The sequence below is a fragment of the Echinops telfairi genome, unplaced genomic scaffold (assembly GCF_000313985.2).
Source record: "Echinops telfairi isolate 266 unplaced genomic scaffold, ASM31398v2 ScPeMD7_23;HRSCAF=83, whole genome shotgun sequence".
Classification (NCBI taxonomy): Eukaryota; Metazoa; Chordata; class Mammalia; order Afrosoricida; family Tenrecidae; genus Echinops; species Echinops telfairi.
This window is the reverse complement of record NW_022103920.1, coordinates 41,738,502-41,755,081: the sequence shown is the minus strand read 5'-3', so window position 1 is coordinate 41,755,081 and position 16,580 is coordinate 41,738,502. Positions and strand designations below refer to the sequence as shown.

The 16,580-nt window shown below is 38.7% G+C and overlaps 1 protein-coding gene across 1 annotated transcript in view; it reads right to left on the bottom strand.

Annotated features, from left to right (window-relative positions):
- Positions 1-457: 457 nt before the first annotated feature.
- ORC5 (origin recognition complex subunit 5) overlaps positions 458-16,580 on the bottom strand; it is an 89,736-nt gene continuing 73,613 nt past the window's right edge. The window contains exons 12-13 of the mRNA XM_045288947.1: positions 9,935-10,047; positions 458-1,008 (exon numbers count right to left, since the gene is read on the bottom strand). Coding sequence (XP_045144882.1) covers positions 963-1,008; positions 9,935-10,047 — 159 coding nt within the window. The 3' untranslated portion in view covers positions 458-962. The remainder of the gene's footprint in view (positions 1,009-9,934; positions 10,048-16,580) is intronic.

Here is a 16,580-nt window from a genome sequence, read left to right as displayed (position 1 = left end):
ATGTTAGGTAATCACTACATAAGAAAGCTTTCTATCTTGGGAGAGCCTACTATGAGAATTTTTCTTAAAAAACAAAAATAAATAAAAGGAATGAAGGAATAAAATGCCACTGAAATTTAAACTAGGCTTGGTAATTAAGCACTTTATATCTGCTCAAAACAAAATTAAAGCACTCAAATGCTATGAGAAAACTTTAAAAAATGAACAGAAAACCCAGAACTCATGTTGACAGCTGACAAAACAAGAAATAGTTTTATTATGAAACTCTTAAAGACTGATGATTTTTTTTTTTTTTAAGCAAGCAAGCAACTGATAAAAAAGCTAGGTGGAGTGGTCAATTAAAGAGTCACACAAGCACACTGTAGTTTTCACATGGGCTTACAGATGAAAGGCTCATCCTATATCATAGCAAACTACCTTGCCTTTGGAAACAGAACGGAAGGATAAGCATACAGGCTTGGATTTTAAAAATGAACTCATGTTTATTATAGTTTCCAACTATGATCTTTTAAAATGGTGGCCTTAGTAAAATCTGCTTTGGCAAGCAAGTGAGGGGCCCCTGCAGAGAGGAAGTGAAAAGGCTGGGCATATAAACAAGGGCTGCTGGCATGTTCAAAGCACAGGGGATAGTTCACAGAGCAAAATGTAGTACTAAGTAAATGGGTTTCAGGCAATTTCAGTGTTAAGATAACATCATTAAGACAGAACAGATTGTGCTCAAACCCTGCTGTTTATAATTAACACGTTGCTTCCAAATACTCCAGGGTCCCTGGTAAATAGTCTTCTGTTCACATCCACCCAGACCAATCAGGGAATTTTCATCAGCTTCCATGCTGGGCCAGCACCTGTTTGGACAAATCCAATAGAGCCAAAGAACTCCTCTCCCTGGCCAGCTAAGGAGGGGATGAACACAGCTTGGCTTAGTCATTGTCACAGTGTCCATATGGCTTTGAAGCTTGTTTTCATAAGAAATCATACAAGTATTTTATTATGTCAAAGTTCACCGTCCTATAAAACAAAAACAGAATCCGTTAGCATCCTCACCCCTTAGATTGCTCAGATTTGCACGATTCTGGGAAGCACATGCAAATAATTAAGGCTAACCAGTCCTACAGAACTATCAAATAGCAGCATGGTAAGTCTGATAACGATTTTTTTTTTAAGTCACTAGAAACTCACTTTAAAAAAAAGTTGTTTTGGGGTTTATTTTTTATCATGCATAAAGTTTGCTTTTCTAAAAAAGAAAAAGTTAAAACTATTCAATTCAATTATACTATAGAAAGTTCAGCTATTTTTTGTCTAATAAACAGAATGAAGTAATTAGAGATGCAGAAGGATTTAAATCTTCTTTGCTTCTGAACATTGTTTATCGTCCCAAACACCTGTTTTATCATTACATAGTGCATAGCTCATCTGTCCTCATTTGTGCTTTTCATTCTTCCAGTCTTTTAATACTGGTTGACCTGTGTGTGTGTTGTAACTAAATCTGTATGATCCAAGAATACGATACAACAAACAGACGATGTGGATGTATATTTTTGTACTCTAATGGCAGGCGGGATAAAATAGCAGAGAGAGAGACATATAATTATTTTCCTTTCTCAAGGCTCATTCTTCACTATAAATATTCAGAGTTGGAGGTTTATTATTTGAATAAATGGTCAAAATAATTAGATATAATGATCTTGAAATAAGTATAAAATTGAAGCCTTAAAAGTATTCAGTTCTGCAAAAATAATCACCCATGTGAGAAAAGCTTTGTAAAGATTCAGTAATTGTATGCTTTTATTTATTAAACCATCATCAATTCATGTTTTTGTCTATAATTTTGCTAGAAAAGTTTTTAACATATGACTGACATATTAACAAATTAAAAAAAATTAGAATGGGGAACTATAGATGCTGCTTATGAAAACACATTTAAAAATAGTTCCAATGAGAGGCCGTGGCTATTGTTTGATACCTACTGCTCGACTGAAGATTACCTTAATTGCCTTATCACAAAATCGCCTCCACAAATAGTATAAAACTACTGCTAGTTTTCCAAATGGTATAAAATCATTGCCAAAAACATCCTTTCACAAGCATTAGCAAAAATAAAGGAACTAAAAATAGATGCAAAAAATTTTTTTAAAAGGGCAGCTTATATCCCCAAGCATAGACATGTAAGGGTATAGCTATTAGATCACTGAGCTATTTTAACATGCTCATCTTTCATTCAACTCCAAAACCTCTCACATTGATCAGCAACAAGGCACTTCTACAAAGGATCTAAAACATCTGATTGGGCTTCAAAAATTTTGTGGAAAATAGAATTAAAACAATGGAAATTTTCCCTGAACGTTTTGAGGCGTCCTTGTGTAAAATGATACGATACTGGTCCAAAGTTCTTCTTTTTGAGGGTTTTATAAAGAAAACAGTTGCAGTAGCTATTTTTAGCCACAGGCAAAGGGAGAAAAGGAATTTTCACAGCCCTCCAGGCAAATGCCTCTACAATGACTTAAAGTTATACACCTAAAGTGAGGTGAAGAAGGAATGCTAAATTTTATTTAACTTTTTAGTTCAAGTGGAAAAAAGTTTAGAAAAAATTTAAATTAGCACAGGCTAAAATCCAACAGTAGGTCAGCACTAGGTGAGACCCTAAATTACAGGGTATTATTTAGCAGAATATTATGTAGCCATAACAAATGATGAACAAGATGTCATACAGAATAGCTGACAGACTAAGATAAGAGAATTGTAACTATGTTGTGATAGCTATGGGGCATGTCTGTCTAATGTAAAAGTGATAAAAGAGAATATAAACAAAAACACTATTTGCTACAATAGAATTCCTCTATTTCACTCAGTAATCTATTTATATTACATAGCATACTTTGTGCAATTGCATTTTCTTTCACAAAATGAACAAGTTGATGTAGACACACTTCACAATTTAAATACCGTATCGTGATTCATTTATAAAAGCATTACATTTCATCTCTTCTCTGGCTCTGTGAAGTACTGAAGTAAACGGAATCCTATAGTAAGTGTCTTCAGACCTCTTAAAATCAAGCTCACCAGGAATGAAATATATAAGATGATTCCTTTTAGAAACATTCATAATCCAAGATACATGATGATGCCACTCTATTTCTCTATCCTTCCCACTGCGCAGCCCCCCCCCCATAAATTCATGACTTCCCAATTGATCCCCATATATATTTTTCTAGCAAATTGGCAGTCTTTGGTAGAGTGATACAAGGGGAATTTTTTTAATTTTTGGAAAATTCCATGATCTTTAAATTTCATTTTTCCATGACCTTTTAGGGAGCCCCCTTGTTAAAACAGCAATACCAGAAATTGCCGCACATTCATGACACAACAAAATAGCGATGTTTTAGGAGACAAACATTTGATGAACTCATGAAGAATGGTTCAGCTTACAAAGGAGGTATGCAATTTGTATACATTCCCTACGGCTTCAGACGCACCTGGCACCCTCAAGTTGGTCCCCACCTCATGGAGAGTCCAGGCAAAAGAAGATCAGACCATTGTGATTGTGATCCATAGGTTGTTTAGGGGCAGGTTTTCAGAAGGTTTTCTTTCTAGTCTGTCTTTGTCTAGAAACTCCACTGAAACCTTTTCAACACCCCAGCAACAGCAAGCCTCTACTGACAGATGAGACGGCTGGTGGCTATGCTTGAGAAGCACTGGCTGGGAATCACTCCTGAGTCTCCCATATGATGAAAGAATACTAACACTGGGCATTCTGTGTATCTTCAGACACACACACACACACACACACACACACAGCCGCTGCGTGAATTCTGACTCATGACAGCAACCCAATAAACAAATAAACTCACTGCCAATGACTTGAGGCAGACTCACAGCGACTCTATTGGGCAGGGTAGACGTGCTCTTGTGGGTTTCTGAGACAGAAACCATTTACAAGAACAGAAAAAGCCCCATTGGTTCTGAACTACTGACTTTACAGTTAGCAGCCCAATGTGTAATCACTATGTCACCAAGGATCCTGACAGATGAGTATTAAATTCATATAAACACAATTTTAAGATTTTGGATAGTTAATATTAAAGGGGAGCCCTGAAGCATAGTGGGTTACGAGATGGCTGCTAATCATAAAGTCAGCAGTTCAAAACCACCACCAACTGTTCCACAGGAGAAAGAGGCAGCTTTCTACTCCTGTAAAGAGTTACAGCCTTGGAAACTCAGAGGGGCAGTTCCATCCCCTTCTACAGGGTGGCTATGAGTTGGCATTGACTCAGTGGCAGTGAATTTTTTTAGAATATAGAAGGGATTCTCACTTCCGTAGAACCCAAATGAATTATTACCTAAAGTAAGCTTCATAAAAGAAATAATTTTTGAATCAGATTTTAAAACACTTTAATATAAGTTAATTATATTGAACATTCAATTTTGCCTTTGATCTATGTTCCAACCTTAAGTTAAAAACAATCATAAACTGCTAAGTGCCACACACATTAGGACAATTATTAGTGAGCTTCTCCGTCATCTATTTCCCCCCCATCTCTGTAACCAGGCTCCGACAGCTTCGGTTTCCAAACCTTTCCACTGTCCCACAGTCAAAGTTCTCTACTCCCTCTAGCTCTCCAGTGAATATGTTTTCTCTTCCTGGCTTAGTGGACACCCAGCTCTCTCTAAAGCAGTGGTTCTCAACCTGTGGGTCGCCCGATTCACAGTGGCAAAATGACAGTGAGGAAGTAGCAACGAAAATAATTTTATGGTTGGAGAGTCACCAATACATGAGGAACAGTATAAAAGGGTCGCAGCATTAGGATGGTTGAAAACCACAGCTATAAAGGCTCTAGACCCATCATCAGCTTCCTCCAAAAAGGTTAAGACTCGCTTCCATATCTCAGGCACCCCGTCATGTGGAGTCTGTGTCCTTGTGGAAAGAGCTCTGCTCCTCTGAGTTCAGAGCATTCTGTTTTCCACGTTCCGCCCTCCCCTGTCACCACCTCGGAGTGAGTAACTGAGTGAGTGTCCAGCCAGTCTTCCTTTCCTTCCCAAGACCGGCATCCGTCTGAGTGACTTCAGTGCTCACTGCGTTTCTTGTGCGATGGCTTTTCTTTTCACTCTCATGACCACACTCAGAAAGGCTCTACTTCTAAAAAGAAAAATCCATTCTACCCTCTAATCTCCAATATCCTCCCCTTCAAGCTATTTGCTACACCTTGGAATAAGTAGTTCACAAACCCCTTGACATTCTCTTGAATAAACCTGTGCCGGGCAGGTCACTGTACCATTAGCTCCCCACTGGCTTTACTTCCTTCCTAGTTTATTCACTTCACTCAGTAACTTGTGAGGCTCCAGTGAAATCACCTGGTCAAACCGCCACTATGTGATTGTAACAATAGCCCTCACCATGCCAGTACTGAGTATACGTAAAACTGTTAGAGATCACCACCACACGTTGCACCCACTGGTGCACCGCAAACGCATGGGCCCTCAACCCTCCCAACCAGCTCTTTTCTCTCAGTGCTCTCTTCCGCTCTCCACGGCAGCTACTTAAAATATTCCATATTCCCTCAGAAAGCTACTATTTCTGACCTTGGTCTCAGCAAATAATCATGGCTCTTCTTTCACAGACAAACAGAAGCTACGAGATCAGACAGAACTTCTTCAATTTTTTGCCACCAAATCTCCAAGTTCATCGCCATCTTGTTGCAAGGGAATGGGATCCTCTCTGCTATTTAGGGCTATTTCTTTCAATTCCAGTTCTAAATCCCATGCCAGCACGTCAGACTCCAAACTTTTAATTCACCTCTCTTTTGTATCACGGACTCTCTTCTCTACATGTTCTTTTCCATCAGCTTGTAAATAAATCTTAATCTTTAAAAAGTCATTATTATAGCATTCTTACAACTCCATATTCCTTTTAGTATATAAACTCTCCTTATGCCACAATTCTCAAATGTAAGCACATGAGGATAAGATATACATCTTTTCTATTGGTTGCAATATCCACAAAACCTAAAACAGTTTCTTTATAGTGGGCAACCCAACAAATGTTGAATGAACAAGATTTACTAATCCTACTTGCTTCACTTATTTTCATAAACTGTTATTGAAATCAGTATAATTTGACGTCGACTCTACTATGCCACTGGAAGAACTCTTGATAAAAGTTACAAACGACTGTTTATGATTAACTCAGATACTCCTGCTTGTCTTTTTGTCAATATCTGACAATTACGAAATTTACACCCTTCAGTTTCTTTATATAAACAATTTTACATATAAATGTTTTATCCACTTAAGGCATATCCTGAGTATTTTGTGTTTTTAAATCCTTTAAAAAATATGGTTCTTCAATAACAACATATTGTTTCTCCATGAAAATGTATAAATTAGTGATCTATTCCTTCTTAGTGGACATTTTAGTTGTGCCTTGTGATCTAATTTTTGTTCTCTGCCACAGGTGTCTGGAACTAGGCATCCAAGCACGACTTCTTTGCTAAGTATCCTGGGGACTGCTTCCCACGCTGAGATCCTGAAGGAGACTCAGCCCGTAAGTGCCCTTCTTCTGGCTGCCTCAGAACCAAACCCACAATGGTTTCCTTTTCAACGACAGTTATGTTGCCTTTCACTATGGGAAAGCATGCATTCGGTCACTATTTAGCATAGAGTAGGTTAAAAGTATTGTGGTAGACATCGAGATAAGGCCGTGGTGATTAATACAGAGTGTGTTCTTTGAGCTTGAAATTATATTCTAGAAAGACAGACCAACTGTAATAAGCAGTATCCACCTACATGTTTGAGAAGGTGTCTCTGGTAGATTTGAGAGGGTTTTTCTAGGGATGAAGAGTTCATTTGAAACCTTAAGATTATACCCCAGAGGAGAAAAGTGGTAAAGTACAGCACATGCAAAGGTGGGACGCAGAATGGTTTGTTAACAACTGAAAACAAGTGACGGGGCTATAGGGTCCACACTGAGAGAAGAAAAGGTCTGTATGTGCCAGATGTGACTGGGCCTCAAGGCAGGGGTCAGATCATTTGGGCCTTACACACTATTAAGGATTTTATTTTTTATCCCAAGATTTCTAAGCAGGAAGGTGACATTACATTTTTGGAAAAATTTATGTAGTATTCTTTCTGGACAGTTTTAAGCTTTAGGAAAAGCTTTTTAATGTGGACAGTTTTAAGCTTTAGGAAAAAACAGGTAAGAAATAAAAGATAAAACCCAGAAGACTACGCAGGGACTCGAGAGATCGGTCAGTAGGTGCCACCAAGAGGACAAATCACCCGAGGACTACACAGGTTCTGGGACCATCCAGAGGAAACGGAATTCAGACAACAGGTAGACAAATACTGTGAATGGGAAGAGGGAGCCCCTCTACCTCCACAATATTGAACAAGGGGAATGAAAAAGATGGGCCTAAATTTATTTTGTGAAACAGAGCAAATGCTGATGGGGGCACATATGTTGGGATTTGTGGTTTGATGAGTCAATAACAGAGGTGGAAAGAAGGCAGTGAACCAATTATTCTTCAACAAGTTAGGTGCATGGCTTGGAGCTAGGTCATAAGAATAGGGAAATGGAGACAGGCTGGATGAGTCATAATCCAAGTTTCTATGAGAAGTCGGGGAGAGGAACAGACAAGAAATGGCACTCCCAGCCCTGAGGGTTGGGGTGTGATAACTTCAGAGGAATTAACAGCCCTGGGGAAGAACCAGATTTTAGTTTTAAAGCAACGAGGAAGAATTGTGGGAGGTGAGAGATGTTTCAGTACATAGGTTTGTTGTAAGAGAGAGAAATAGAGTAAGAGGTTAAGTGAGCAGAAAAGAAGTTCAATACTAATTGTAAGTCTCCAGTGCCTGCTCCCTCCTGAGATGATAAAAGCAAAGTGCGCTCCTCCCCCAACTCCCCGGCAAGGATTTATAATTACTGTGCTGCTGTGGATTGCCGAACACCAAATTCAATTTGTTTCACTGTATCACAATATTAGACATTCACTGGCCTCTGTGCTATAAAAGAATTGTTATGTTTAACATGACCCAACACACTCTGAGTAATGGAAAAATCCCTAAAACAAATACTCATTGTTCCAAGGTGATGCCTTTGATGGAGACTCTTAAATGTAAATGCTCTAAAATCATTATTTAGAAAAGAATGTCTATACCTTTATGATCAGAATATAACCTTAAAGTTTCTGCCCAGTTTCTTTTGTGTACACAGTTGCCTGGTTTTATCATAATGGCTATTTCATAATATTCATTTTATGTTTTGGGTCTTTGTATTTCCCAAATGTGTGGCAACTACCTGCATCATAGTGATCACAGAACTTGTCACTCAGAAGAAGCTTGAGAGGAAGAATAGCCGCCAACCCATGGACTAGAGACGATCGATAAATCTGTATCCACGTCAAGAAACATTTTTAGGCATGTTTTGTGAGTTTTGAAAAATATGCGAATACTTTCAGGATTCATTTCATTTACTTAAAAAATCATTTTACTGGGGTTCTTAAGAGCTTATAACAATCCACACATCAATTGTATCAAGCTTATCTGTACATATGTTGCCATTATCGTTTCTAAACATTTACTTCCTATTTGAACCCTTGGCATCAGCTTTTTTACCTCCCCCACTCCCACCCTGGTGACCCCTTGATAAATGATTGTTTTCATATCTTACACCAACCACTATCTTCCTTCACCCACATTTCTGTTGTTCATCCCCTTTGGGGTGGTGGTGGAGATTATGCATCGATAATTGTGATCAGTTCCCCCTTCTTCCCTTCCTCTTCTCACCTTCCCCCTACCCTGCTGGTAACGCTTCATGGATTCATTTTAAAAGAAAAGAATGCTCAAGCGGCATCTTCATAGTAAGATGGTTGGGAAATCAATCCTACTTGTTCATCCTACGCTCCTGACAGATTATTGTCCACCTGCAACCATGAGATGTGGGAGTTCATCCCCACTGTCAAACAGCTTGAGCACGGTCTACCACAGAGTTCTCAGCCTGTGGGTCGCAACTCCTTTGGAGGTCGAACGACCCTTTCACAGGGTCATCTATTCATAACAGCAGCGAAATGACAGTTATAAAGTAGCAACAAAAATAATTTTATGGTTGGGGGTCACCACATGAAGACTGCACTAAAGGGTTGCAGCATCAGGAAGGTTGAGAACCACTGGTCTACCATTTTAAGTACTCCTCTTTATGAGGAAATTTCTCACATCTTTGGACAGCTCTCATTTTCACAAACATTCTCTCCTCCATAAAACTTCTAAACAGAATTCAGAATAAGTTTAATTCAATTTACACATGACAGTTCCTGAAATAACTTGTCCTTCCTCAGCGTTCTCTCACATCCCCAACGCCCCAGTTATGAGCGTGACACGCTTCTTAGTCCTACCGCTTTCTCTGTGTCTTTCCAACGTGCACCCAGTTGCTAACACCCCTCGCACACAGGACCCCAGATCTGAGCTGCCTATGGTGATACACAACAAGCCTATAATTTCTCTTGCCTTGAACAAGCCATGGTGCGTCTATCCGTGGTACTTCGATGGTACGACCTACGTTAGGATTTTAAGAACTTACAGTTAAAACACTTAGGGCGTAAGCTCTGAGATCTCTCCCAGCTTGTTTGATTCCATAGGTTGGTCTGTTTTTCAGTTTACTGGTGCTGCTAAATCCCACTGTTCTCAAAGAACCAGGACCCTACTCTGTTACTACCTGTGAGGATCCTGACTTGCGCAGTCTTATCTATTTAGCTTTTCTTCCCAATTCCGTGTCATTTGTAAATTTGATCAGAGGGTTCGTTTTACAGTGGAGGTTCTTTATTCTTAGCACTTAAAAGAAATCTTTTCTCCTTTAAATGACATTACATCAGGAATTAATTTTTATATTTAGTCTATAATTTACATAATTTGAGACATCCCACATTAACAACTACTCTTCTCTCACCTTGCAATTGCTCTGATGAAGTCTAGAGAGACGGTGCATTTGTACTTTGGCCCATCAAGCTGGTCGTCATGGCCAACAAGGCTTAACAGCTGGAGCGTCACTAGAGAGGTGATCTAAAACCGAGAAAGCGTTTGTTTTTATGAAAAACTGTTTCAATGAGATTACATGATGTCCTTATTTCTGAAATATTTATAGAATTGAAGCCATATAAAGATTAGACAAAAGAAACCCCTAAACAACCCACCCCCGTCATTGTGAAATCTGTAGGTACAGTGTGTATGTATGCTTAAAGTCCTTGTTAATCAAACTACACTGTCATTTAAAGGTTCCACTAGAGTTAGCGCTGCTTCGTTAATGACTCAAGACACATCATTAAAGGTCTTTAAAAATACAAATAAAGCACATTTATTCATTACATACCATTTCATGGAATTTCTATCTAAAGACTTCAGGATATCACATCTACTGCATTCCCTGGGGGGAATTAAAACACTTACATGTGGATTTAGGGTTTTTCAGTCTTTGGCAGCTGATTAGATGAGATATAAGAAATGTATACCTGCGACCTGAAGACTGGCCTTCCTTTAAAACTGAATTCTGACCAGAAGGAAGACTAGTGACAAAAGCAGAAATGCACCCTGACAGGTCAAGAGCTAAATGTTTGAGCATTCAGCCTCTTCTCGTCATTTCCTCTTTTCAACTCTTACAGATAACAGGAAAAAAGGGCAAGAATGGCAAAAAGCTTTGGCATGTTGGTGACCTGTTACTCCTCCATGGAAACAAACAGTATGAATTTCATTTGCAATACCTACCTAATCAGATGCCTCAAGAATTTAAACTCAATATTACTATTTTGTAGATATTCACTAGACTTTATGGATAAAAACATAAATAGCAGTAGCATTTTTTAAAATAAAATACTCTATCCACATCATTTCATTGATTTTTCATAACCCAATAAGGTGGATATTACTATACTCATTTTATAGGTAAGCCTTAGAGATATTATGTAATTTTCTCCAAATCCCAGAGCTAGGAGCTAATTTAGCAAGAATTTATAACTTGAAAGCATGCTTACCTTACTAACCTATAATGGCTCTCATTCTACTTTCTATTATAATTTTTAAGGGAACACTACCATGCATTGTTCGCTCAGCTATCGTTACTTTATTAACAAATTATAGGGGACAGATGATAGATATACAAGACTAAGCAAGACTTTGATTTTTAATTCAGCATCACAAATTTAGTTATGTCTTAAAATACTTTTATATATATTCCCTGTGTTAAATGTATGTATCTCATAGCTATTGTGCATTGTTATCTACAAGCTTGTTACATCAAACGTGTCAATTGTGTTGTTTGAATCTTATTTGTTATCTATCTAATCTATTCAAACTGAAACCACATAAAAAATTTCCCAATATGATAAGGAGTCCTTTTGTAATTTTGTTTTTGTTTTAAACTTTTAAACTTCTGTTACATAGTGCATACAGCTTTAAAATCACTACCTTCTGTTGAACTGAAATGTTTCACTGTTTTATGATTCTTTCCATTTTGGCAATGTTTTCACCTTTTCTGGTGTCAGTATAGATGGATCAACTTTTGTCTAGTAAGAAGAATAAGCAGGAACATTGTGGTGGTGAAGGGTGCTCTAACTGAAGCTTTCTCAGGCATGTTTTGGTTAAAGCTTTGGCTAGCATTCTCATAATAAACAAATACAAACAAATGCTTTTTGAGAGGGGCCCTGGTTGAGGAATGGTTACAAGTTGAGCTGGGTGTGAAAGATCTGCAGTATTGGAAGCTCTTCGGGGCTGTTCCACCCTGTCCTGGAGGGTCACTGAGTCTATGTTGGCTTCATAGCAAAGAGTACTGTTCTTTAGTCTCCAGAAAGTCAACAAGCAAATGTCTTGAACATTGCCCCAAATGCTGCCATGACCTATGCTACTGACCATTCTGCAGTGACTTGACTAAACCACTTCCACCTCTTGGTAGCCATTGCTTTGATTGTACTTTGCCTACAGGATAGTACCAATAAAGCCGTATTTTATCTCCTATTAACAATTCTTCAAAGATAGGCTTCAAAATCTTGATCTTTCATGTTTAAGACTTCCATAGAAAGTTCTGCTGTCTGTAGCCTGTCTGGGTATATTTCACGATCTGGAACAATAGCTTTGGCACCCACGCAGGGGAAAGTTTAACTGTAACTTTTTAGTTAGAGATGTACAACCTGAACCAAATGATATTTCTTGATGTTGGCTATTTTTTCTACTGTAAATCTTCAGTCATCTTCAATTAGGGCACACATAAGATTGTTTCCTTACACACCGATTAAGATTAGCCTGTGGCAGTATACTTCACCTTCATCATCGTGCCCCCTTTTTAAATGAGCTATCCACTTGGACAGATGATTTCTTTGGGGTACTGTCCCGATAAACTTTTGTAAATCAGTAATTTCACCACTCTTCCACCCAAGCTTCACTGTAAATCTGTTTGTTTTTGCTTAAACTTTATCAGAACTCATGTTGTTCTGGTAGGGGACTCTTTTCAAACTGACGTCTTATCCTCTCACTGCCTCAAACTAGGTCTGGTGTAGACATGCTACAAGTTAGCACCAGTTTTTTTTGTTGCCCCCTCCCACACAAATGTAATTATATGTAGCGTTTTCATAATACACATTCTCCATCCAGTTTCTGAAGACTTCTCATATGCACACACCATTAGATGAGGAAAAGAATTAGTGGGGAACAAGAAGACTGTTCTGAGGAAATTTATCTAGAATGCAGAATAGGTTAAAAAGGGGGATTTGTGAAAGAGATTTAAAAGGATGAAAGTCACAGTGAGAAGATCTATTCCACTTCTAATTAAAGTTCTAGAAGAGAAACATGGGGCAGAAGCATTCTTTGTGTGGGGGGACGAACACTTATTAAAGGCGATCAAAGGCATCATTCCATGAAGTCGATGCCAAAGACATTGTAAGAGGTAGAGCTCAAAGGAAACCCACATCAACATACAGCTCATTCAGACTGTAGAACACCAGAGGTAAAGAGAAGTTCTTCAAAGTAGCCAGAGAAGAAAAACAGATCACTTTCAAATGAGTGCTAAATTCACTGACAGCTGACTTCCTTATCACCACCACCAATAATAAAGGATACCTTAAATATCCTGAAAAGAGCTGTCAACCAGAATTCTGCACTTCACAAAAAACATTTTAAGCTTGAAGAAGAAATAAGCACGTTCCCAAACGCAGCATAATCAAAAGCTTGTGACCACGAATCCTTATCCACTAAAGTAAAATTTAAAAACGTGCTTTCGGGTAATGTCTTGTGTGCTTACAAATCGGTGTGAAGAACACAGTATCAGTAAGGTATAATATGGGAAAGGAAAAAATGAAGTCAATTTTTTTCTGAAGGCTGTATGATGTCTGAAAAGAATGTATACATGACACCTTAAATATGAATGTTCTAATTCTAAAAGTAATCACTGAGAACAGATATAAAAGTATGTACTTCCACACTAGAAGGTTATAATAGACTTTAAAAGGCTCTCTGTCGGATAACAAGGCTATCTGTATCCCTCAACTAGGATGAGAGGGGATTCACTGGTGGCTTAATCCATGAGTGGACCCTGCAAATGGATTTTGGGCTTCCACAGCCTTGTGTTCACAATTTAAGCTTTGTGACCTTTTCCTCCTTCGGGTTTGGATTTGATTATTTACAATCCTTGGATCACACTGGCTTAGGGTGCTTCTACCATATGGTCTCATCTGAAGACAAGGGGAAATACATGTGGATGAAGCCCCTGGTTAGACCTCTCTGACTACAGACCAGGGATGTGAATAGCCTTGTTGTCAAGCAGAATGTACTAGAGCAGCAGTTCTCAAGCTGTGGGTTGCGGCGATCCCCTTGGGGGTCGAAAGACTCTTTCACATGGGTTGCTTGATTTATAACAGTGGTAAAATTACAGTTATAGGTCGCAACGAAAATAATTTTATGGTTGGGGGTCACCACAACATGAGGAACTGTATTAAAGGGTCACGGCATTAGGAAGGTTGAGAACCCCTGTACTGGAGGGTATTACTGTAGATGCAGTGAGGATGACATTTAACACCTTTTCACGGAATCTCTTTTTTGATCCATTTAAAATTTGTTCTAGTTTTTAACATTTTCTGCTTTCTTTTCATTTGATGTTCTTATCTATTTTCCCTTTTTTGTTTTTAGTGTTTTTCTGTATATGAAGTCCAAGATAGGTAAATCTATAGAGACAGTAATTGGATTTTGGGTCTTGGAAGAATGGCAGGGGAAGTTGGGAGGAAATGGGGAGCTAGTGACAATGAGTACAAGAATGAAGAAAATGTTCTATAATAGACTGTGGTGATGACTGTACAATTCTTGATATGACTATTAAACTGTAGGACATGTGAATTATATGTCAATAAAACCATTAAAAAGATTTTACACTCTTAACATTGTACCCTTTAAAGGCCTAATAAACACCCTTTGGGAATTTTCTAAGAGAAATTAGTTTTGAAAAGTTAAAAAAAGCAGCAGCTAAAAATGGGCAGATTGGAAATTCTGACTACACAGAGTTCAAGGTAGCATGAAACAGAAGAATGCGGTAAGGCTGAGAGTTAAAGGAGCCTCGGTAACACAGCACTTAGTGTGAGAGCACCATCAGCAGAGAAGGCTGGCAGTTGGGAGCCATCCAGAGGCTCTGTGGGAGAAAGACCTAGTCATCTCCTTCCCCAAGATTTCAGCTTGGAGACCCTAGGTGAAAGTCTCCTTTGCCACATGGGGGCTGCTAGATTGAAAAGCAACTGGACTGCACCTAACCATACAACAAGCTCTCAAGACAGAATGAGAAGCATGAAGCAAGCAGTAACTTCCAAAAAAATGGTGAGGTTTAGTAACATCAGACAAAGTGAACTTCGAAAGACTGGTTTAAATTGATAAACTGTAGGCTATGGGTGCCTATCTATTACAAAATTAGTGAATTGAGACCTTTACTATAAAAGGATGAAACACAGGACAGAAGGGGAAATGGGGCCTTTGAGGGTAAGAGTAGTACTGCTGAAAGTCAAGATAACAGAAACTCTATAGCCTTCTCAGTTTGGTAACAAGCCTAAAATTTTAATGAATGGTAGAATAAACGGGATAGATTTAACATAATCTCATATGGCAAAATATAGTTATAAATTCCAACTCTTCCATTTTTCTATAAGGGACTCACTTGCTAACATAATTTAGTAAAAATCACACGTTAATTTCCCTTTATTACCAGAGGCAGTTCTCGCCAGCATTTCCTGTTCTCTTAAGGTAGAGGGAAACATTAATTTTGGCACTGGCACTCCCTTACAATATTTCTTATAACTCCTACTTTCCTGTGATTCAAATAGTCTTACATATTTAATTAGATTCATTAACTCAAATTGTATGCCAAATTATTCTTTCACAAAATTTTCAGAGAAATAAAAAACACACACAACTGTCTATGACCTAGTTAAAGTAGAATTCCAAGAATATCCTCAGATATTTTGCAGTGTTTTTACTTCTACTATCTTAGTTACAGCACATGTCTACAGGCAACAGTGTGGACCAAATAGTCTTGTACAGGCACTTTCAGCTCTAACAGAAGTCCATGGATAAACCCATCATATAAAATTGTACAAAGGACCTATTACTAATTCAAGCTTTACCTTTCAAAAGGAATTTCTAAACAAGCTGATTGCTCCTATTCTAAGGGGAAGAGGATAATTTAGAAAAAGTTAATATGTTTTATTTCTGTAATTTGTCTCTGGGTAGCACAATGGTTAGCATATTCAGTCGCTAACTGAAAGTGAGGTTCCAGATTTCACCAGGGGATACCTTGGTAGAAACGCCCGGTGATCGACTTCCCCCAAACCAGCTAATGAAAACCGCATGGAGCAGTTCTACACGGATGGACATACATGGGGCCACCTTGAACTGATTTGACAGTATACAAATACACAAAATATCTTAACATAAATAAAACAATTAAATTAGGGTATAAATATCCACTTTAAAAAATACAAATTCAAAAATCCTTACTGCTTGACCTTACTGAAAGGTAGCTAGATTTAGGGACAAATCCGTGGTCGCCTGTCCTGAGACCTGCAGGATAGAGGGGTCAGAAAGTGCCAGGAAGTAACAACTTTAATCTCCTGCCACACTTTCTATTTCAATATCCTCGGAAATCTCGACAATTTCTGCCAGTAAACTCACCAATAGTCTGAGATTCTGTACTTCCAGGCTGCCTTTTCTCTGTATTTCCTGCTCCCCTTCCCAAGTCCTCTTGACTAAAGAAAATTCCTCCTCTCCTCCTGCTTCTGCATCCCCCTCTGGTGTCTACCTTTTCAGACCTGCCTGAACACCTTGTCTCTCCTCCTACTCACCCCTCTCCCTATTCTGACCCCATGGAGCCCCCATGTCCTCTTCTCCTGATCTACCCGTCTGGCTGGAGGAACCCGTCTGCACTCACTCTGCCAGTTAGCAAGCACATGCGATGGCAAAACCCCCTCTTCTCCTTTGTTTGCTCCGGAAAGTGACCAGGACTGAGAAAGTGATCCAGTTCAGTTCCCTCCTCTCTCACTGATTTATCTCAGAATGAAAAGCATTTAGGCTCCTTT